This window comes from Camponotus vicinus, unplaced genomic scaffold, assembly GCF_025532165.1.
Source record: "Camponotus vicinus isolate PSW18456_S1 unplaced genomic scaffold, iyCamVici1.0 SCAF_1, whole genome shotgun sequence".
NCBI classification, from domain to species: domain Eukaryota; kingdom Metazoa; phylum Arthropoda; class Insecta; order Hymenoptera; family Formicidae; genus Camponotus; species Camponotus vicinus.
Genome location: NW_028141945.1, coordinates 39,072,258 through 39,096,757, shown reverse-complemented (window position 1 = coordinate 39,096,757; position 24,500 = coordinate 39,072,258). Strand labels below are relative to the sequence as shown.

Genomic DNA, 24,500 nt, shown 5'->3' with positions numbered 1-24,500 from the left:
GGCAAAATATCTATCAAAAATGAATTCAGAGATCTATATACATAAATTTCAAATTAAAAATAAATTAATTACATTATCACATCACATAAAAATTATTCCTCTAAATAAATAAAATAATTGAAACAAAAAAGGAAAGAAACCGAAAAAATTTACATTTTATACTAGATTCTTGCACAATAAATACAGTAAATAAATTATGTAATTTTATTACATAATCGATTTTTCAATATTGTATTTAACTTTTATTTTTACAGCTTAATATGCTGATGAGGCTGCAAGAAGCGGCTAATTATTCGAGTCCGCACAGCAATGACAGCGACTCAGTGACATCCCTCGACTCATCACATACTCGCCACTCGGAGGATTTGAGCAGTTCGACACGAGGAGTGGAATCGGCGCTCTAAATTAGCAAAATATCCTGAAAAAACTCATCGCCGAAAGGTCGAGATCGATATGTATCACTGCTCAATAGCTAAAAAAGATATAAAAATAAAAATCGATAACTCTTGCAATCATTTTGATCGCCGAAAAAATTCAGAGCGAAAGAATTTATAAAATAAATAATTACAAAAAATATCGGGGATATATCCTCATCATCAGGGAAAAATATCAGCGGAATATCTCTAAGACTAAAAATCGAGAAAAAAGTTATAAATATAAATCATATTTCCGAGTCGAGGTAACAGTTCAATTAAATATTTGTGTGTAAATTCTTGTCATAATAAATATCATCTTTTATGTTTGTTAAAACTTCTCTAAAACGCAATAAGATTAAAACGAGTCACAATGAAGCGTTAGCTATTTTAAAATCGCACGATACCAGGAGCTTCAATTACGACCTAAGAGGGATTTAATATGCCTATTAAAACTGGCCTAGATTTATGGATTTTTACGTGCATTCTGCACCAAAGGTGTGATATGTAATATTAAATGAACGAAAAACGGCGACAAATAAGCGTGCGACTTTTCACTCTTCGAAGAATAGGCGAACCGAAAGAAATTTATTTACAAGTTTCATTATGAAATTAAGTTTTACACGTTTTCGAGATTAAAAGATTAAAAATTAAATTAAAACCAAATTTTTTTATCAAATTTGATTAGAATTCGAAAAATTAGATAGAAAAATTTTTAATTTATTTTAAAAATCTTTTCTAAATTTTAACTAAATAAAAATAAAAAAGAATTTCAATACATAAAAGAGATTAACTTCTTAGCAGAAACATTAAAATATAAATTGTGTACAAGTAAATTTCTTTTTATTCTTAATTTAATTATATTATTGCAATTTGTATTTCGTGAAGATATTTTAACAATAATATATGTTAAAAGTATGAAAAATTTGATTCCATATTAGGAAGAGATTCTTCCTCAATTTTTTCGGTTCGACTAATTTCCTGTGGAGTGTAAACACGCGAATGCGATGCAATAATTTCTATGCTGCCGTTTGCGGAATTCTATTTTGATGGGACGCATTTTTTTTCATTCACGACGAGCGTATAATTAAAATGAAAGTCGACTCGTCTCGATCTCGTCGTTTAATATATACAGTATTAATGGTAGAGCGTAAAAAAGGAAAATGGCTTCGAACCGAGAAATTCTTAAAGAATAAGAGATTTCTCTCTTTCGTCCGATACATATTTTTTATGTAATATTATCTAAACACGGACGGATCTCAAGCACGAATAAATGGACAATTCTTGCTTTTAAACAGATAAAATAAAAATAAACGAGTTCGAAGCAAACAATCGTGGTCTGTGCAAAGATAGTCTATTTATACATACTTTGCTACGAAAGCTCTATTTAATTAAAGAATGTTGATATAATATATATACATATATATATATATATATATATATATATATATATATATATATATACATATATATATACACATATATATATATATAACATACATATACACACACATACATACACAGAACACATACACACAATCTCATATACCTGAACGATGATACGGCGCTCTAAATATATTATATAGATATATACATATTTAAAAAATGGAATTTTTAACTAGCCTGTAAGCTACGTGAATAATTCTGGTCATGTAATGTTGTAAATATGATACATAAAGCAAGATAGGTTACGCTAGAATGCTGCAAATTCGATTCAAAGTCCCATACAAATGGGCCTCGATATCTCCCTGCGACAGTTTTATTTGCCTGTACTTTTTTATATTTTCTACTTACAGATAATGTTCGTTTATCATATCTTGTAAGTAGCAAAAAGAAATACTCTCTTCTTTTCATTCCATGTGTATATATTTTAAGAAAAATCTTAATTTTATATAATTAGAATCAAAAGTTTAAATTTATATAAAAAATTTTATTAGGAAATATATTATCTAACAAAATAGCTATAATTATCTTTTTCTTTCAACTTGTTTTTAAATTTTTAAAATTCATGAACCTTATAAATTTTTTAAAATTCAGGAACTTTATTGCAGATAACACAACTTTCTAAATTAAGAAAAATTAAACAGAGATTTATAGATTTATTTAAAAAAGAAAAAATGTAGAAAAATAAAGGTGCGTTTTTAATGATGCTAATTAAAAGATCACTGTCATGGGAGGTAATACGAGATTCATGAAGACTATATATAATGTATATGATTGATGGCATGGTGTTCTCTAGATATGAGGAGAAGAGAAGAGGACACATCAATATATAATAATACACATACGATAATACAATCGCATTTACAGGTTTTTTTACGTTTATACCATATTTATAACGCTGTACACAGCACTCCAAACTTTATCCAAATAATGATAATTAATTGTGTCATCAAATAAATCGCATTCAAATCTGTCTTGTTTATCTTTCTCATTTCAAGCCGCACTTATTTTTTGAACATCTCTTGAAAGAAATTGCATAAAAAAATCATTATGCTTTAAGTAATAATTTCCAGTAAAGAAATTATATATTCTCTCTTTCCCCATCAAATATAATAAATTTAAAAAAATTATAGATATTTATTTTACATAAAGAGTTGAGTTCATAATTATCAAAATAAAATATTATTTTAAAAAATCTCTTTAAAAAAGTATTTATATTTTTATGATCCTTAATCTTTTCAATTTTATTTAATTGTTAATTAAACTTCCCAATTCTCCAAAATCCTTTACATTCTAAAAAAAAAATTATTCTCGGGCTACCGATGATCTAAGATTACATTCGAAACATATTTCTTTTTCTTTAGGCAATTTTCTACCACGGCATAGATGATAAGTAATCTTCTGTCCATAGCATTTAAATGTGCTTCTGTGATTAGTGGAAGAACATCCGATATTTCAGCTTCGTATGCAGCAAGTTTACCTAATCCAATACTTAAAGATCCACCACTGAATAATCTCAACCTGTCCCATGTAGTTTTATGGATTCTAAAATCAAATTGACTTTTTTCAATATCGTAATTTTTTAAAAATTTCTATTGTGCACTTTTCATACAATTTCTAAATCTAAAACTAAGGGAGAGATAAAGATAGATTTTCAATGCAGCTTTAAATATTTCGAACCTCAGAGAAGTAACATGAAAGCACATTATATACATTTTATATATTCCACTTATAACTAGCAATTATACTTTTATACTTACATGCAACATTGAAAAAGAGGCGCCAGGATATCGAGATGATCTACATCAGGATTGCCTAAGCTCTTCCCGTTATCGATTAACAGTACCGCGGGATTATGGAAATTATTTTGGGCAAGTTCATAATGATGGCGATCGCCGTTATCCATGAGAAAATCAAAGATTGCCGTATCTATCAAGTCCAACAATCTACTAGACGATTGCGGCGAATAAGTCTTAGAATCCATCACCTGAAAATAAAATTGTTAATTTCGCATTTTCTTTGGAGAACATAAAATATTATAAATGTATTTTTGGCAAGATGGACTCTTTTTATTTTATACATAATTTTATGATTCTTTTCATTTTGCAGAAATGTAAAATACATGAATTAAAAGCATCTAAACACAATACTTCATATCAACATATAATTTCGTTTATTAATATTTAGTACTTGCTTAATTTTATACATATATATTTTTTAAATACTATATTTAAACATACACACACACACTTTTAGTAAAAAAAAATTTATATTTAACAATATACCTTATCACAATAAGCCTCGTCGATTTCCCATGCAGCGATTTTATTTCTTTTGTACGTTCGTTGCCAAGGATGACGATGTTTCACCAGTCTTAAATATCGTGGAAGCCAAAAAATGAGGGCACCTTCGAGTATGCCTCCTGATCCGCAAACGGGATCAGCCAGAGAACAATAATGACAAACGCCATACAGACACGTGTCATTACCTTCTTGATACATAGTTGTATATAATGCCGGTGTCGCACGATTGCGAACTTCCTCTGTTAGATCAACTACAAATAGAACGAGAAAATGTCTTACTTTATTAATTTATAACAGAAAGATCAAAATACTATGCTTTCTTTAGGAAAATAATTAGTCAGAAAACAATTAAGATTTGAACAAATTCTTAAGATCTCTATTAAAATGAAAGAGGGAGAATAATTTAATTAAGATTTTTATATATTAAGATTTGATGGATTGCAATTTTAATTTAATTGAAAATATTACGACAATTCTAATTCGGATTGTTTTCCATCTCCTTATCCCCTTCATTGTATTTCAACATACGTTTTCTTATAACTGTAAGAGGTACTCTTCGCAATCCTAGCAAGGATGATAAATAAAAAGCCACTACTTCGGCATTGTGTCTATCTTTGCCATGATATACTGGTCCATGTATAATAGCATCTCTGGAATACCACTGTGGTTTGAATAATGCTTTTACGTCGTTTTCAAGATTAAGCATGAGTTTCAGCTGAGTACCCAATGGAGCATTATCAGCACGAACTATTTTAGACCTACGCAAGACCTCCAAGATAGTACCTAGTTCTGGAGCTGCTGGTGGAATCAGCTGATGTGCATCTGGCCACTATATATATAATAAATAATATTTATGCTTTATTATTAAATTATTACTTTAATAATAAATTTATTTTAAATAGATTATAAAAAATACAAAAATTAATTATATAACTTTAGCAAATAAATCAAGGTAATAAACTCTCCAAACATTGCTTAAAGTAACAAACAGTTATTTTATTATACTTAATTTAAAAAAAAATTAAATTTTAAAATCTCAAAATCTATTGTAAATTCTTCAAAATATAAGAAAATTGTTTTTACTAACATTATTAGGAATATTCCAGATATCCTCATGAACATTTGACATTATTTTCAGCTCGGCTAGCAGCCGTTCCAGAACAAGCGTATAGCTGGTATTCTGTTTAAAATACTTGGAGGGTAGTGTGCGAATCTCTTCATTGATCTTCTCCTTAATGTTCTTTACAATTGATCTCAACTGTGATTGATCTTGCAGATCCTTCTCATTGGATTGTAAAGATGTGAAATGGTCTTGTTCAGATTTTGGTTCTGGTATATTTCTGGAATAGATCCTCCGTGAAGAACTATCGACAATCATCTGGATGAAGTAGATATTTACACTGAGGAGTAATATCAGGAGGATGCTCAGGGCGAAAAAGGCGCAACGTCGGCCAACCATCTGCGATTTTTGTAAATGGTAGCAATTATTATACAATTTTGTAACAGTAAAATGAGATTATTATTAATTATTAAATTGAGAGTAATAATTTTTATACCGAATTAACTATGGAACCGAGATATCTATTTAAGTCTTAATTAATACTTAAATATCTCATCTATCTTTAAAATTCACAAGATTACATGTCTCGGTAAACAAATTTTAATTTTCTTGATTCCTCTTAAAATTTCTTATTAATTCGGTTGACTATATCTCAAATTATACATATTTTCATCAAAATAAAGAGTTTCTCTTTTTACAAACTTACACTCTAGAATATAACAGATAATTTTTTAAAAGTATCCTAAAAAATTGATAGAAAAATTAATTTTTACAAAAAATCAAAAATTAAATTTCCCGCGTTGCGTGACGCATTTCCTGTTGGCAGCTACGTCATTGTCATTTACAACAACATTGTTACGTTGGTCGCACCGAAATAAACTAATTACCGTTAATTATAATTAAGTGAACGTCTTTTCGCTCCATCAAAATCATAACTGTGGATATAATACAGTCCAACATAAGATAAACACTACAACTCGAGCGACGTAAATTCGGAATTTTATTTGCGTACGCACGCGAGAATCGATGCGCGTTCAACAAGTCCACTCGTGAAACAAACGTCAGCGATAACTTTAACTTTTCGATCGTTTCTTCACCTTGTCACGCTGTCATCTGGCGACAAGTGCCTCTCTCATGGTTCATTGACTTGTCGCAGGCTTGCTCCGCGTCCGGACGTCGTCGCCATTTTTACTCGTCGTTTCATTAAGCCGCGCCGCAATGACCTATCTTGACACGATCCGTCATCTTATTCGTACAGATTCATACTACAATGCAACTTGCGCGCTAAAAATCATTTCGACGACTTTAAACTTTTGCTCATTTTTGTAAAAAGAAAAATATCTCAAAAGCAATGTTTCTTTTTTTATACAAAAACTCCCCTAAAGAAAAACGATTAATTTGAAATTAAAATAATTATTCGAATATCTCAGAATTACAATGAGATTACAAAATTGTCAGAAATTATTTTTCAATCATCATATACGCAGTACATCAATTTATTATACATGGGACAATTTAATATTTTTATGTGAAAAAAATTGGAAATAAATTCACTCTTTGAAGTCTTCCCAGACAACAACATCAAAATACCATAAAATATATGATAAAAAGCAGCAATGATGGTGTGACGAGTTTATTTTATAAAAACATGTAAACTACATATGTGTGAATATAGACGAGTTTAACTTAGGCTAGTATATCCTGCTTCAGAATGCATCCCTCTGTAAGTGCGCACACGGTAGACATGCGTGCTAGTATGGATGGCTCGGTATGAAAGTTTGCCGTCACTTTTTCTTAATCCCCATTCATATAAATAAATATGTACACGGTATATGCAGAAAGAGAGAGAAAGAAAATCTCTCTTGCCTCTCATTCTCTTTCCCTTCGTTGCCTTTCGCGCTCACGTGCCAATTCTGTGGCATAATCATATGGCGAGCCTCTCCTAGAATTAAAATAATCAGTTTTTAGAACCTGCAACAATCTTATTGAAATGCAAAACACAAATTGGAATGTAAAGAATTTAAACACGAAAAACATCTAATATAAAAAGCTTTAACTTGTTTTCTTACTTTAATATTACGAGAGATGTTAGAAATGAAAAATGTTGCATACATTTTCTTTTTCATAAAATTAGCTTCTTGGTGTCTCACCGCTCGATAATTAATAATATGAACAGTAAAGAAGGGATTTTAAATGCAAGAAATTTAAAACAATATTGATTTGATTATTAATTAACATTTCTGATAAATCTTTAGCATCAATTTTTTTTAGAGCACAGCAAAACAGTATTCTAAAGCAACTGTAACGATAATCTTCTCTTTAAAATTCTGTATTCTTCTGTACTTACCTATCCCGATGTCGATCTTTGTCGCGATGACGGTCCTTACTCCGATCTCTGTACTTATCTCTACTGCGACTTCTGTAGTCTCTCTGTCTTCTATTTCTGTCACGACTATCGGATCTTCTGCCGTGTCTGTCCCTCTCGCGATCTCTTTCACGGACTCTCTCTCTATCGCGTTCTCGCAATCTCTCTCGCTCCCGGTCGCGTTCCCTATTCTTGTCCTTGCGATCCTCATCGGATCTGCAAAGAAATACGTTCAAACGGAAGTATGACATTGGTTGCCCTGACTGCAAATACAATCTATTGTGGGGGTTTATTTTCTCATTGGCATTTAAATATCAATAGTAAACATATATATATATATATATATATATATATATATATATATATATATATATATATGTATATGTATATATATATGTATGTATGTATGTATGTAAGGATAACAATTTCCTAAGAGTTTTTCCTCGCGTCTAGACTCTCGCCTCGACTTGATTTCCTGACGAATATCGAAATAAAATCAATGTTATAATCATATACACAATACTCAAGTAAAGAAAATTAATAAATAACGTGATCGTTGTACTCATACCACGTGGACGCACCTGGCACGCCAGTGACTCATACGTTCCGCCTCACCCCATTGAGTCTCGTTTTCGGGAATGTGTCGAGCCTGTTGGTTGCGTGACATCAGATTGCCATTGTCCTTATTACGGCTGTCTTTATTGCCGTACTTGCCATGGCTGTTGAGGGTGATCGGTGGTTTAGCATTGCGCGCGTTCACCTGCTGCTGCGGAAACCGCTCGGCAAGTCGCAGCTCCAGATCCTTTTGGATTGGTACTGGAATCCGCGGAAACAACGTAGAGAACCACTCGAGTTTCGTTAAAAACTGCTTGAGGATGTCTCCCATCTTCATCGTTTGTCCACCGCCCGCCTTTACATCTAGTTCCTCTTCATCCTCCAGATAATCACTGTACCAGCTAAACAAGTCTGCTGGTGGTTGCGTATATCTGTAATTGAAATTGTTTATATGACTGTAATCATGGTCAACTTACGGCTTGAAAAATTTGGACGATAAAATATCTGTCTAAAGAACTGTCTAGATTATATTTTCACTAAAAATTTTAAGCAGAAGTAATTTTAAGAAACATCATGTAAAATTCATTGTGATACATATTGAATTAAAATCAAATTACCTAATATACATAAATCCCAAGGCGCGAATGTAGGGTGAATCCGGATGATTAATGAGCCCGTTCAGCTGCTTTCTCGTCAGCCTCAGCGTAAAGAGTTTATACAGTAGACAGTAAGCCGTGGAGACAATCCCGCCAGCTCCCACGCCTCGTACCTGCATGAACCGCTAAATTTACACCCCCCTCAGTCAGTTAAGTCACATTCGTGTTACCGTACAACATATGGACCAAATACATGCTATTCTGCAATAAGTGGTGCGGTTAACACTTTGCGCAATATATAATGATGGTAATAGTACCAAAAGGGTTTAAAAGTCACGAATAAACCAACATTGGTAATATTACCATCGCACGAACATATGATTTTATTACAAAAAAGTTATTTACGTTATTGGCTTAAAATTTTCATGTTATAAGCCCTCGTCTTATATGTAAGTTCAGCGATATTAATTAGATGATTTTTTTCTTACTATTTTGCAGTTCAATCTGGAACAAATGTTAGAACTCGGTCTCTGCTTAACATTATGTCATTGCATTTATTGCAGTATGATCATAATTCAATATGAATATGTAAATTTGTCCATTATGTTTATATTTTTTTTACAAATTTAAAATCCAAATTTTCTACTTTACAAATTGACAGAGATCCAATTTTTTTCTAAGCATTTATATGTTCATTAACATAGGAACATTTAAAATATTAAGTGAAAAAGGAAACAAGGGCAAAGACGAGATCTATTATGCTCGAAAATCATCTTGTAATAACAACATCAATATCTCTCTCTGCATCGAATACACTGTTACATCCAAATCAACAATTAATCGATTATTGATCTGAATGTTGAATATGTCTTTCAGCATCGAATATTTCATCACTCATCTGACAATTCGCCCATAAGTTACTAACTAGTGCACTACAATCAATTATCTGTGTACAAGCAAGTACATCGACGTGCGATGACTTTGTCTCTCTCTCTCTTTCTCTCTCTATCTCTCTTTTTCTCTCTCTTAGTCTTAGATTTTTAACAAAGGCATTAATAATTAAAAAAAAGAGAAAAAAAGAATCAAAAGAAAAAAAAAGGTTGACATTTCTCCTGAGAAAACATACTCACGCCTCCACACATGCCGGTCTGGCCTGCAGTTTTCCTGCTGCCCTTTTCCCATGGTTCTAGATGGGAAACCTTGTAGTAAATCTCATCAATCACTTCGTGGTAAGTCTTGAGCTCATACAGATTCACCTTGAAATAGTGCGACGATTGTATATTGGTGAGAATCAAAGGATTCAAATTCATAGTCCTTTCATTGCCCCATAATGGTAGTACGTTTGATTTTTTACCCTCCTTTTGGACTGGTCTACGGTCTTCGTCACAGCCACTGGAATTATTCCATGGTGAACCTAAAATAAAAAAATATCAATGCATCTTATAGCAAATTACAATTATCGATACTTTTATTCATCGAATACTAACATGCTGTGTATACATTTACTTATTACATCTAAACAAATAAATGTAAATAAAAGTCAAAAATTTATGAAAAAACATGTGAAAAAGCTGTGAGGAAGATTTAAAAAATGCACGCGTACTTTTTTGCATCTCTAAATATTCCTTGCGTTCCTTTCAAACACACCGATTCCTTTCAAATTCACCGAAAAAAAATGAAAAAAAATGAAAGATTGCTGATAAATTAAATAAGTCTTAGGATTAACTTTGGAATGACATTGGTCCATATTCTGAATCCTTTTTTATCGATAAAAGTGCCTCTAAAAGTGGCTTATAAGCCTTCTGATTGGCTATAAGCCACTTTTAGAGGCACTTTCATCGATAAAAGAGGATTCAGAATATAGACCTTAGTAAAAAGATCGAAGAAGGTACGCGAAGCAAGGTTAAGCCATCAAAGGGACAAAGATCGTGGAGAAAAGGAAATTGGATGTGATTGAAAACGAGTGCTTCCGAGGAGGAGAAACGTGCGTTTACTCACCGTCGGCACCTTCGGCTTCCTGCATCTGCATCTTGGAGCGATCCGTCGACGAGACTCGTGTCGAGTCTCCGCATCGGTCGTGATGATAACGATTAGCGAACCCGTTCCGTTTCGGAACTCTCGAGGAAGATCCTCGATGTGACGCAACCTACTTGAGAATCGCCAGACTGACGCTAATTGTTGCGCTGAACAAAAAAAAACAGAGAAATTGAAATCGCGATGTGTACACGTATAACGTATATATAAATATATATTGATGTATATACTTTGTTACGTTCACCGTAGATGAGCGTAGATACAAGACACACATCTGACCTTTGGCAATAAAGAAGTGCGTTCAAAAATCCACTCGTTGGAGTGGATATCATGCGATTGACCAATCAGGAAAGGAGCAGAGCTCTTTGTTCCGATTGGTCAATCGGAAAATGTTACCAGAAAGAAAACTGAGAGATGTCATGGCCTGTTTTTAGGTGATCCCTGAAAGCGATACTCCCTCTATGGACTTTGAAAACGTGGACATGAACTACAAAGCCAATGTCCATGAATGTTCTCAGAGGGTAATATATAATATGCACAATTTCTGGTTTTGTTCCGTGCTATGTGCACGAAATGCCGGTAACACCAGAGTATAACAATCATTATTTTGAAAATAATATAAAAATATGATAAATAATAATTTTTATAAAAATAATTTTTATAAATTACTAATTAAAAAATTAAATTACTAATTTTTGTAAATTACTTACCTATATGTGTATGTATGTGCGCCCATACGTTGTCCAAATGAATTTAAATATAAGAATAGACTATATGAATCGGCGTATGTTACCGCCGGCATAGCTCTCAGGTTCATGAGAGTACTGAAACCTCACCTGGCAAATGCCTTCCTTAAGGTGGAGATATGGGGAGGAAAAATTGAGGAGGAAAAATTTTTTTTATTTTTTTATTTTTCTTAATAGAGTTTTTAAACAGAGAATATAATACATATAAAAAATATATATTACATAATTATAATATATACAACGTAAATTATAATTAATTTGCAATTACATAAAAAACACATTACAAATTATTAAATTATGTAATATAAAAATAATTACATTACAAATATGTATATTACAAAATTTAATGCAGAATATATAAAATACAATGCATTAGAAATATGTATTACAAAATATAATACAAATTTAATATAAACTATAATTTTAAACTTAATACAAAATAAAATTTATTACACGAAAGTGTCCAAAATATACGTATAATATAAAATTTACTAAAAATTTTTACATAAACCAGAGAAGACTGATTAGTGATGATTAATTACGCGATATTTATTATTAATAATCGACATAGAATAATAGAATTTAATTAGTTCTATATAAATAACGTATAAACGTAAATAATCAAGATCAAAAGAGTCATTAATAAAATTATTGATCATTTCTTCGATTGTAGAACAAAGTATTTGCATTATTGACGCATTTTGCGTAGACCATGAAAAGAAATATTTAAAACGTGTAAAGATAGAACAAAGCTTTGATGTAAATCAAAGATTAAATTACAAAATAAATTGCGATTTAAAATTCGCGAAAAAACGCGACGAATAAATAAATCGACAATAATCGAATATTCAATTACGAGATACGCATAACTTTTATAATATAATAATCGAATCAATAGACACGCGTGCGATATAATTATTGTCACACAAATGTTGATAGACGAAGATATTTTAACAAACATTTGTGATCCGTATTGTTTATGAACATAAAATTCACTGTCCGATGTATTTGCGATTAACATATACGCGACTTTATACGAATTTCACGATTGAGAATAAAATACATATCCTATTTCGCGCATGATTAGCTGAATAAGAAGAAATGAGCTCTATAAGCTTTAAAATATAATTAAAAATTGCGTTGTGGCCATGTTTAATAGAAAATAACGGAACGAATGATTTTCATTAATATAGTTATCGATCGTCTTTTAAATTATATAATAGAAGAAAATATTTGCACTACCAGCATTTTGCACGAACTATTAAAAACAATATTCAAAGACGTGGAAAGATAAACAAAGCTTCAATGTATAAGTCAACGATTAAATTATAAGATAAATCGCGATTTAAAATTCACGAGAAAACGACGAATAAATAAGTCGATAATATGCGGAATATTTGATCGCGATACGTATAATTTTTATAATATAATAATCGAAGCTCTCAATAGACACGTGCGCGATATAATTATTATCACGTAAATATAGAAAATCGAAATTATTTCAACAATCATTTGAGGTCTGTAATGTTTGTGAATATGCAATTCAGTGACCGAATTACTGCGAATTCTTATAAGATATATCGCAATTTAAAATTCGCGATAAAACGCGATGATAAATAAATCGATAATATTCAAAATATTCAATTGCAGATACGCGAGTGACATACCGGTAATCCGATAAAAAGAGGAGCGATCTTAAAAATGGAGAACGATTAACATCTTGTTTCTACATCAGATTTTGCAAGATCAATCTGCGAAGAAAAGTTAAGTGATCCGTTGAACCTCGGGAATTCCATCGTAGGAGGGAACGAATCCTGGATCTTCCGGACTATTCCCGATAGCAATGATTTCAGTATTAAATCAAAGACAATTATCCCTCGTCATTATTTTCAATTCCTGAAATTGATATTCACGTCAGAAAACATGTTCTTCCATTACTAAGAAATATATTTCTTTATTGAAAATTAAATGGATATAACCTTTGTCATTGAAATGTGATTACGAACGATTATATTTATAAATAATAAAATACATGCATTATTGGAGTTTATGTTAAATGTGCGAACACATAATTTGGGGTACCGTCGCGCGCGAGACGAATCGAACCCGATAACAGCAAGATTTAAAAAATTTCAATTCGAACAGTGTTCAAAATAAAATAAATGAAATAATTTTAAATATATAATTAATTCTAGATAGATTATCTAGATTCTTATTCTTGTAACGTTTAAATTAATAATTTTTTTTCTTTTAATCAATATCTTACTGATATAGGGGTACCCATTCGATTCGTCTCTAAATTTTTAAGTATTCGCACATTTTATGTAACATTCATGTATATATAATTTCGCGTATATATATATATATATATATATATAATATATTATATTAACAAAAATTATAAAAATATTTTGGATACGTTAATTTGTGCATGTATTTTAAATACGTTAATTGTTGCATATATTTTAAATAATTTTATCAAATTAATTAATAATTAATAAAATATATTTGTTCGTAATCATTTTTATCATAAAAATTAATAAAAATTAATTAAATTATGAAATTATTTAAAAAATTAAAATTTATACACAACGCTATATCCATATTTAATCTACTATTAAATCTTTCTGGCGTTATATAGACAATAATGATACCAATCCTAATAATGAAGAACTTTTTTAACGAAGAAAAGAAAAGATACATTTCTCTCATCTAAATATATATTATTTAAATTAATTCGACGTTAAAGAAGCGTATCGTCGTTGAATTACTACCGAAATCATTGCTTTCGGAAATTGCCAGGAAAACCTGGGATTAGTTCCAATCTTACAATAAAAATTCCCAATTTTTAACAGGCCACCGAACTAGACGTCGCGAATGGATCTTACAAGAACCGGTGAGAAATAATTCTCCATGATGAAAATCGTTTCGACTTTTCGGCGGTACGAGCCACGCAATTTTTATTAACGTTTATTTAACGGAAGAAACAACGATAACTCTTTTATTAAAACGACAATCTCGTCTAAGAATGCGAAAAGAACGCGGGAAAAACACGGTGATTTCGCAACCGTAATTTATTAATTTATTTATGAATATTTTCCGACACGAAATTCGTAAGTATAAATATAACTGAAAAAACAAATTATTAAATTCATAATAATTAACTCGCGATTCTATAATATCGAAAGTGATCGTTAAATTTTGTGAAACTAATATTTAATCGTTGACTTATCACATCGAATCTTCACACTCTTATTCGATAATTCTTTATATTTAATTAGCAATATTTAGGAATATTATCTGACGAGAGGGACAGCGATAAAAATCTTTTGTTAAAACGATAATTTTGTATAAGAACTTATATTAAAAATTTTATATTTGATCGCGCGATGTATATACTTAATATGTATACCTATACATTAGACGGCTCTCCCGGTTTCGGTACGAGCAAAAATCCCATTTCACTTATGAGAATCAACTTCGAGCCAACCGGTCGGGATTGCAACGATACAACGAGCAAGGACTAAGCCCAAACCGGAAAGAAGACGAAACGATTGACGGAAATAGAGGAAAATGAAGTTCACCAACTCTTTTTCGCGCAATTATCCTATCTCGTATCGAACCTGGACCCGCTAAGCACGATTTCAGGTGCTCCGCCCGGACATATTATGCCTCCCGCGGTTGCTATATGCTACACCAGGCTAGTAGACGGCAAAAGAAGAGGATACCCACATTTTTTGAATGCTTACATTCAGCAATTTAGAAAATGGGGAGGCAACCCCTTTTACCGAGCGAAAATCGTGCCTAGGGGAATCCACTCGACTCCTCGACAGGGTTAACACACGCAGTGCGTGTGGCTGTAGACGAGCAAAGAGAAGGGACCCATTGACGACCATTCCGAGCAATCGATCGAGTTCTAACTAATTCGGGCCGAATCACTCGACGAAGCACGAAGCAAGAGTGTACGTTGCATAGCAACGTGTGCAAACTCGAAACATCCCAGTTAGTTGGCATCGGAAGTAGAGACTCGTGACAATATAAGGAAATTGGGATTTTTATACGAAAAGTCCAACGCGGAAGCGCGAAAACGCGACGACGCGAGAATACTACAACGGGGAAACGCGGTAATGCCGCCGTCCGCGACATGTCGACGGCACCGACGATGGAAAGTCGATGACGCAATGTAATTCTTTTATTAAAACGACAATCTCGTCTAAGAAGAACGCGAAAAAAAACGTGGGAAAAACACGGTGTTTTTCGCAACCGTAATTTATTAATTTATTTATGAATATTTTCCGATACGGAATTCGTAAATACAAATATAACTGAAAAGCAAATTATTAAATTCATAATAATTAACTCGCGATCCTATAATAGCGAAGGTGACCCGAAGAGAACGCGGAAAGAACACGGTATTTTCGCAATCATAATTTAAAAATTTATTTTAAGAATATTCAGTTCCGCGCGATATGGAATTCATAAATAGATAAATCTAACGGAAAGCATATCATTAAATTTATAATAATTGACTCGCGATTCTACATTTTATATAAAAATTTTCCGAATTTATTAATGACTCTTTGATATGAAAATATAAACAGTTATTCTTTTACGAATATTTCAAAAATATATTCTATAGAAACAAATATGTTAATTTAACGAATTAATACTATACGTATACTTACGTATAATCATATATATACATATAATATATACGTATAATCATTATACGTATACTTTCGATAATTTTTCGTGTAATTTACATAAGAATGTATTCACGTAATTTACAATCGTAAATACAATTTCATGTAACATAATTATAGTTATAATTGTATTTTATACACAACTATGTCAATAATTAAAAATATCAATATTAGATTATAATTAATATACAATTATAACTATTTACAATTTGCAAAATACAATTTTTTAATTACAAAGTACGATTTACAAAATATAATTTATGATGTTATCAATATCAAATAAATGTACTCGATTTATTCAAATGTTTAATAACATAAATAATTTGATATTGATAGCATTAACATTTGGACTTAATATTATAGCTATATATTAACACATTACCGTCCGGAGACATAAAAAATATGTTTTTTTCTTGACTGCTCGTAAAATGCCGGAGACATATAAATAGGGTTTACCTTAAAATATGCCGGCTACACGCAAAAGTTTTCGCGCAAACAGCCCGGACCGTAATGTGTTAATTTACACATTTATATGATATACTTTTAATTTTTAAAATCAAATATAACATGCTAAAATATATCTTGAACATTTATAATTATGCAATTTGTTTAATCTTCTTGAAAATAATTTTGATAATTTAATTTAATTTTTAAAACATTTTTAAAAAGAAATTCAATTTAATTTTTGAAGAATAATTTTAAATTATTACAAAGAATTACAAAAGTATCCAAAATATACGTATAATATAAAATTTATTAAAAATTTCTACATAGTCCAAACAAGGCTGATTAGCGATGATGAATTACGCGATATTTATTATTAATAATCGACATACAATAATAGAATTTAAGAATACAAATTAGTTTTATATAAATAACGCTTAAACATAAATAATCGTGATCAAAAGGGTCATTAATAAAATTATTGATAGTTTTTTCGATTGTAGAAGAAAGTATTTGCATTACTGGCGCATTTTATGTAGATTATTAATATTCAAAACGCGAAAAGATAGATTAAGCTTCGATGTAAATCAATGATTAAAGTACAAGATAAATAACGATTTAAAATTCGCGAGAGAGCGATAACGAATAAATAAATAACGAATAAATTAATAGTTGATTACGATATGCATAATTTTTGTAATATGATAATCGAAACCGCTAATAGACAGCGTGCGACATAATTATTATCAAACAAATGCGAAGATATTTCGAGACATTTGAGATTTATAATATTTGCGAATATAGAATTTATTACAAATTTTTAGAAGATAAATCGTGATTTATAATTCGCGAGAAGACGCGACAAATAAATAAATCGACAATATTCGGAATATTTGATTGCGATATGTATAATTTTTATAATATAATCGGAGCCCCTAATAGACACGCGTGATATAATTAATAGAGAATAACGGGTTTAATAGAGAATAACGGAACGAATAATTTTATCAAAGTCTCTCTCTAATAATTTAACTATCTAACTATATCTCTAACTATCGATGTATTAGTAGAGTTTAATAAGATTTATATAATGATTTAAATAATCGCGATTTTAATCATTAATAAAATTATCGATCATCTTCTTAAATAGTAAAAAAAATATTTGCACTATTAGCGCAGACTATAAAAGACAATATTCAAAGACGTGGAAAGGTAGACAAAGTTTCGACGTATAAGTCAACGATTAAATTATAAGATAATATTAAGTTATAAGATAAATCGCGATTTACAATTCGCGAGAAGACGCGACAAATAAATAAATCGACAATATTCGGAATATTTGATTGCGATATGTACAATTTTAATAATATAATCGGAGCACCTAATAGACACGCGCGATATAATTACTATCACGCACCAGTGCAAAGATATTTCGACAGATATTTAAGGTCTGTAATATTTGCGAATTTATTTGCGATTAATACGCTATTTTATAGAAATATCGCGATTGAAAAATACATATTGAAAATACATACATCTCGCGCATGATTAGTTAAACAAAATAAAATGAATCTTAAGACTTTACAATTTTGAATATAATTAACATATAATTAAAAAATCGCGTTGTTTGCCACGTTTAATAGAGAATAACGGAACGAATAATTTTATCAAAATCCCTCACTAATAATTTAACTATCTAACTATATCTCTAACTATCGATGTATTAGTAGAGTTTAATAAGATTTATATAATGATTTAAATAATCGCGATTAATCATTAATAAAATTATCGGTCATCTTCTTAAATATTAAAAAAAAATATTTGCACTACTAGCGAAGACTATAAAAGACAATATTCAAAGACGCGGAAAGATAGACAAAGTTTCGACGTATAAGTCAACGATTAAATTATAAGATAAATCGCGATTTAAAATTCCCGAGAAAACGCGACGAATAAATATAATGATCGAAGCTCTCAATAGACACGAGCGCGATATAATTATTATCACGTAAGTATAAAAAATCAAAAATATTTCAACAATTATTTGAGGTCTGTAATATTTGTGAATATACAATTCACCGACCGATTTACTTGCAAATTTTTATAAGATAAATCGCGATTTAAAATTCGCGATAAACCGCGACGAATAAATAAATCGATAATATTCAAAATATTCAATTGCAGATATGCGAGTGACATACTGGTAATATCCGATAAAAAGAGGAGCGATCTTAAAAATGGAGAACGATTAACATCTTGTTTCTACATCAGATTTCGCAAGATCAATCTGCGAAGAAAAGTTAAGTGATCCATTGAACGTCGGGAATTTCACTGTAGGAGGGAACGAATCCTGGATCTTTCGGACTATTCCCGATAGCAATGATTTCAGTATTAAATCAAAGACAATTATCCCTCGTCATTATTTTCAATTCGCGAAATTGATATTCACGTCAGAAAACATGTTCTTCCATTACTAAGAAATATATTTCTTTATTGAAAATTAAATGGATATAACCTTTGTTATTGAAATGTGATTACGAACAATTATATTTATAAATAATAAAATACATGCATTATTGGAGTTTATGTTAAATGTGCGAACACATAATTTGGGGTACCGTCGCGCGCGAGACGAATCGAACCCAATAACAGCAAGATTTAAAAAATTTCAATTCGAATAGTGTTCAAAATAAAATAAATGAAATAATTTTAAATATATAATTAATTCTAGATTAATTATCTAGATTCTTATTCTTGTAACGTTTAAATTAATAATTTTTTTTCTTTTAATCAATATCTTACTGATATAGGGGTACCCATTCGATTCGTCTCTAAATTTTTAAGTATTCGCACATTTTATGTAACATTCATGCATAATTTCGCGTATATATACATATATAATATATTATATTAACAAAAATTATAAAAATATTTTGGATACGTTAATTTGTGCATGTATTTTAAATAATTTTTTCAAATTAATTAATAATTAATAAAATATATTTGTTCGTAATCATTTTTATCATAAAAATTAATAAAAATTAATTAAATTATGAAATTATTTAAAAAATTAAAATTTATACACAACGCTATATCCATATTTAATCTACTATTAAATCTTTCTGGCGTTATATAGACAATAATGATACCAATCCTAATAATGAAGAACATTTTTTAACGAAGAAAAGAAAAGATACATTTCTCTCATCTAAATATATATTATTTAAATTAATTCGACGTTAAAGAAGCGTATCGTCATTGAATTACTACCGAAATCATTGCTTTCGGAAATTGTCAGGAAAACCTGGGATTAGTTCCAATCTTACAATAAAAATTCCCAATTTTTAACAGGCCACCGAACTAGACGTCGCGAATGGATCTCACAAGAACCGGTGAGAAATAATTCTCCATGATGAAAATCGTTTCGACTTTTCGGCGGTACGTGCCACGCAATTTTTATTAACGTTTATTTAACGGAAGAAACAACGATAACTCTTTTATTAAAACGACAATCTCGTCTAAGAATGCGAAAAGAACGCGGAAAAAACACGGTGATTTCGCAACCGTAATTTATTAATTTATTTATGAATATTTTCCGATACGAAATTCGTAAGTATAAATATAACTGAAAAAACAAATTATTAAATTCATAATAATTAACTCGCGATTCTATAATATCGAAAGTGATCTTTAAATTTTGTGAAGCTAATATTTAATCGTTGACTTATCACATCGAATCTTCACACTCTTATTCGATAATTCTTTATATTTAATTAGCAATATTTAGGAACATTATCTGACGAGAGGGACAGCGATAAAAATCTTTTGTTAAAACGATAATTTTGTATAAGAACTTATATTAAAAATTTTATATTTGATCGCGCGATGTATATACTTAATATGTATACCTATACATTAGACGGCTCTCCCGGTTTCGGTACGAGCAAAAATCCCATTTCACTTATGAGAATCAACTTCGAGCCAACCGGTCGGGATTGCAACGATACAACGAGCAAGGACTAAGCCCAAACCGGAAAGAAGACGAAACGATTGACGGAAATAGAGGAAAATGAAGTTCACCAACTCTTTTTCGCGCAATTATCCTATCTCGTATCGACCTGGACCCGCTAAGCACGATTTCAGGTGCTCCGCCCGGACATATTATGCCTCCCGCGGTTGCTATATGCTACACCAGGCTAGTAGACGGCAAAAGAAGAGGATACCCACATTTTTTAAATGCTTACATTCAGCAATTTAGAAAATGGGGAGGCAACCCCTTTTACCGAGCGAAAATCGTGCCTAGGGGAATCCACTCGACTCCTCGACAGGGTTAACACACGCAATGCGTATGGCTGTAGACGAGCAAAGAGAAGGGACCCATTGACGACCATTCCGAGCAATCGATCGAGTTCTAACTAATTCGGGCCGAATCACTCGACGAAGCACGAAGCAAGAGTGTACGTTGCATAGCAACGTGTGCAAACTCGAAACATCCCAGTTAGTTGGAATCGGAAGTAGATACTCGTGACAATATAAGGAAATTGGGATTTTTATACGAAAAGTCCAACGCGGAAGCGCGAAAACGCGACGACGCGAGAATACTACAACGGGGAAACGCGGTAATGCCGCCGTCCGCGACATGTCGACGGCACCGACGATGGAAAGTCGATGACGCAATGTAATTCTTTTATTAAAACGACAATCTCGTTTAAGAAGAACGCGAAAAAAAACGTGGGAAAAACACGGTGTTTTTCGCAACCGTAATTTATTAATTTATTTATGAATATTTTCCGATACGGAATTCGTAAATACAAATATAACTGAAAAGCAAATTATTAAATTCATAATAATTAACTCACGATCCTATAATAGCGAAGGTGATCGTTAAATTTTGTGAAGCTAATATCTAATCGTTGACTTATCACATCGAATCTTCACACTCTTATTCGATAATTCTTTATATTTAATTAGCAATATTTAGGAATATTATCTGACGAGAGGGACAGCGATAAAATTCTTTTGTTAAAACGGTAATCTTTTATAAGGACGCGAAAAGAACGCGAAAAGATCCCAGAAAGAACGCGAAAAGAATGCGGAAAAGACGCGGAAAGAACACGGAAAGAACACGGTATTTTCGCAATCATAATTTAATAATTTATTTTAAGAATATTCAGCTCCGCGCGATATGGAATTCATAAACAGATAAATCTAACGGAAAGCATATCATTAAATTTATAATAATTGACTCGCGATTTATAACAAATGCGTCTGTCGAATTTTATAACGCTTATATTTAATCATTAATTTAGCATCGAATTTTTACATTTTATATAAAAATTTTCCGAATTTATTAATGACTCTGATATGAAAATATAAACTGTTACTCTTTTATGAATATTTAAAAAATATATACTATAGAAATAAATATGTTAATTTAATGAATTACTATTATATAATATTTATACGTATACTTTCGATAATTTTTCGTGTAATTTACATAAGAATGAATTTACATAATTTACAATCTTCTTAAACATTTATAATTTTGCAATTTCTTGTAGTATTCCTGAAAATAATTTTAATAATTTAAATTAATAATTTAAATATTTTCATTTTTAAAGCATTTTTAAAAATAAATTTAATTTAATTTTTTAAACTGAAATAAAGCCAAATTACAAATTTCTCTATATTATATTAGACTGCTAACACGGCCATATCTCATATGATAAAATGTAAAACAAAAGCAACCATTTATAACTGGACAGAATTTATACCGGGTATCACAAAATTTAACATATCATAACTATCGCTTTCGAAAGATGCAATTGTAATTTATATGAGTATCGCTTGTATATTCATTTTAATAATTGCTGGTTATTGCTTATATTTATTTAAATACTATATTTTAATATTTTGTAACTACTTATGTTCATTTTAATCACTATCTTATAGAAGTTTATATTTATTTTAATAAATGCCGGCAAAAATTGAAGTACGACATAATATGTATATTAATCTAATCTGTATATGTATGTCCTGCCCAAATGTAAATTGTTATCCTGGCTTCAGCTGTTAGCAGCCTGGTATAATATATGAAATTCTTATAATATAAAAGTCTCTGTGCAGATTACCAATAAAAATTGATTGATATTATAATAATATATATAATTAATAAATTTTTTATAGTAATGTATAATTTAAAATAAAATATAAAATTAATATGTGTACAACATTTATCATATTACATTTATCACATTACAAGTTATTTCATTAATTAATCATTTGGCTTTACATTAAGTTTAAAAACAATATCTACAACAAATGTTGTAATGGATGAGCTAATAAGAAATTAGAGTAAGATAAGTGAATAAGATAAATGCGCGTTATAAGCGAATAAATTAGCATTAGATGTAATTGATACAATTTTTAGTGTTCTTTATTTTTAATAAATTAGGTAAAATCTACAAAAATAATCTTTTCTCTATCTTTTTTCTTTATAATTGAAATACTGCAATATATTTTCGCAATGGATGCAATATATTTCGAACGAATTTATTAAAAGTTATTTAATTTAATCTATTCTAGCTCATCCATTTTAAGGCAACGGATTTATCTACAATCTGTATGAATCCGTTACTTTAAAATTAAATAAAAGTTTTTATCACTTACCGGAGCATTGATGTGCCACAGCGGAGTTGTCATTATCGAAGCTACGTTGTCTGTAACATACAAATATAAAATTCATTTATAACAAAGCTCAAAATACAATCAATATTTCAAAAAATTATTATTGTGCGGAATTTCATATCCGGTGTGTAAAATAATAAGCAGATATAAACACGTGAAAAGATTTTATAAATTTTAAAATTACTTTTTAAATAGAAATTTTTATATATGATTTTTATAAAAATCTTTCTCTTTAATTTTCTCTTTAATTCCTTTAAATTATAAGAACGAGAATTATATTCACCATCAGGTTGCTTCGCCGATGCAAGATGCCTCTCCCAGGCCTCCTCCTCCTCTCACAATAGTTTTTGTTGGTCTGTAACATACAAAGAAGATTCAAGTTGTAGTCACGGTCAAAAAATTATTATTATATGCATTTAATTTTGCGTACGATTTATAACAATTGATATACAAATAATAAATATTCACCATCAGGTTGCTTCGCCGATGCAAGATGCCTCTCCCAGGCCTCCTCCTCCTCTCACAATAGTTTTTGTTGGTCTATAACATACAAAGAAGATTCAAATTGTAGTCACGGTCGAAAAATTATTATTATATGCATTTAATTTTATATCCGACGCACATAAATAATAAGCAGATAAACAATTTTAAATTTAAAAAAAAAATTCTACTAATAAGTAATAATTTAATAATTCTATCAAAAGCTATTCGAACGTAGAAACTTTTAAATTACAGTTTTTATGTAAAAATTTCTCTCTTTTTCTCTTGTTTAAGTCATATAAATAAAAAATCAAATTACGCAATTAATTACTTAATTTAAATCGCGCGTACGCAATTAATAAATAATTATATATAAGCGATAATTTATTTACCATAGAGTTGCTTCACAGGTTCCTGATGCCTCTCCCAGGCCTCCTTCTCCTCTCATGTTGTTGACGCGCGATACTTTCAACGGCACTCCCGCACTCACGAGCGATATTTTTATATCGCTATTTCCGCTATTTTACGCGCGATACTTAACGGTGTCCGCACTATTACGGTACGATAAAAAATTTTCTATTTGATCGCGCGATGTATATACTTAATATGTATACCTTGAACGGCACTCCCGGTTTCGGTACGAGCGAAAATCCCATTTCACTTACGAGAAT

General features: G+C 30.5%; 3 protein-coding genes and 2 long non-coding RNA genes across 19 annotated transcripts in view; 2 read left to right on the top strand and 3 right to left on the bottom strand.

Annotated features, from left to right (window-relative positions):
• The window catches only part of Sick (sickie), a 163,995-nt gene extending 161,166 nt beyond the window's left edge, over positions 1–2,829 (top strand). For all 7 annotated transcript variants that reach the window (XM_083091298.1, XM_083091278.1, XM_083091271.1 and 4 more), the window contains one exon: positions 255–2,829. In XM_083091298.1, coding sequence (XP_082947424.1) covers positions 255–404 — 150 coding nt within the window. In that variant the 3' untranslated portion in view covers positions 405–2,829. The remainder of the gene's footprint in view (positions 1–254) is intronic.
• Positions 2,704–6,474, bottom strand: LOC145966888 (glycosaminoglycan xylosylkinase). Of its 4 annotated transcripts, none has more exons than XM_083091317.1 (6): positions 6,317–6,474; positions 5,247–5,618; positions 4,688–4,988; positions 4,142–4,410; positions 3,617–3,843; positions 2,704–3,401 (listed from the first exon to the last, which is right to left on the bottom strand). In XM_083091317.1, exons 2-6 carry the CDS (start codon positions 5,616–5,618, stop codon positions 3,173–3,175), a joined length of 1,398 nt encoding a protein of 465 aa, XP_082947443.1. In that variant the 5' UTR covers positions 6,317–6,474; the 3' UTR covers positions 2,704–3,172. The 4 variants fall into 4 exon arrangements, with proteins under 4 accessions (XP_082947443.1, XP_082947460.1, XP_082947452.1 ...); XM_083091334.1 differs by having other exon boundaries at positions 6,236–6,455; XM_083091326.1 differs by lacking the exon at positions 6,317–6,474 and adding an exon at positions 6,107–6,212.
• A 362-nt stretch (positions 6,475–6,836) lies between these two features.
• Positions 6,837–11,059, bottom strand: LOC145966836 (pre-mRNA-splicing factor 38B). 6 transcript variants are annotated; one of them, XM_083091216.1, is made up of 7 exons: positions 11,000–11,059; positions 10,734–10,918; positions 9,866–10,149; positions 8,757–8,920; positions 8,166–8,570; positions 7,567–7,800; positions 6,837–7,161 (listed from the first exon to the last, which is right to left on the bottom strand). In XM_083091216.1, the coding sequence occupies exons 2-7, from the start codon at positions 10,762–10,764 to the stop codon at positions 7,089–7,091; spliced, it is 1,191 nt and encodes a 396-aa protein (XP_082947342.1). In that variant the 5' UTR covers positions 10,765–10,918; positions 11,000–11,059; the 3' UTR covers positions 6,837–7,088. The 6 variants fall into 6 exon arrangements, with proteins under 6 accessions (XP_082947342.1, XP_082947361.1, XP_082947365.1 ...); XM_083091235.1 differs by lacking the exon at positions 11,000–11,059 and having other exon boundaries at positions 9,866–9,991; positions 10,076–10,149; positions 10,734–10,984; XM_083091239.1 differs by lacking the exon at positions 11,000–11,059 and having other exon boundaries at positions 8,757–8,908; positions 9,866–9,991; positions 10,076–10,149; positions 10,734–10,984.
• A 7,801-nt stretch (positions 11,060–18,860) lies between these two features.
• On the top strand, positions 18,861–20,760 carry LOC145977602 (uncharacterized). Its single transcript, XR_014440573.1, has 3 exons — positions 18,861–18,961; positions 20,014–20,100; positions 20,582–20,760. It is a non-coding gene; the product is annotated as an uncharacterized LOC145977602 (long non-coding RNA).
• Positions 20,761–23,200: 2,440 nt separating this feature from the next.
• On the bottom strand, positions 23,201–24,500 carry LOC145977559 (uncharacterized). Its single transcript, XR_014440552.1, has 4 exons — positions 24,222–24,500; positions 23,818–23,889; positions 23,633–23,704; positions 23,201–23,381 (listed from the first exon to the last, which is right to left on the bottom strand). It is a non-coding gene; the product is annotated as an uncharacterized LOC145977559 (long non-coding RNA).

Excerpts from the sequence above, each read along its gene's own strand:
- LOC145966888 (XM_083091317.1), bottom strand. The coding sequence starts at position 5,618 with ATGGTTGGCCGACGTTGCGCCTTTTTCGCCCTGAGCATCCTCCTGATA. Across the intron at positions 4,989-5,246 it reads TCTGGAATATTCCTAATAAT|TGGCCAGATGCACATCAGCT; the intron begins GTTAGTAAAAAC and ends TTATATATATAG. Across the intron at positions 3,844-4,141 it reads ACGAGGCTTATTGTGATAAG|GTGATGGATTCTAAGACTTA; the intron begins GTATATTGTTAA and ends TTTTATTTTCAG.
- LOC145966836 (XM_083091216.1), bottom strand. The coding sequence starts at position 10,764 with ATGCAGATGCAGGAAGCCGAAGGTGCCGACG. Across the intron at positions 8,921-9,865 it reads AGACCGGCATGTGTGGAGGC|CGGTTCATGCAGGTACGAGG; the intron begins GTGAGTATGTTT and ends GTGTAAATTTAG. Across the intron at positions 8,571-8,756 it reads TTGGGATTTATGTATATTAG|ATATACGCAACCACCAGCAG; the intron begins GTAATTTGATTT and ends TTTCAATTACAG.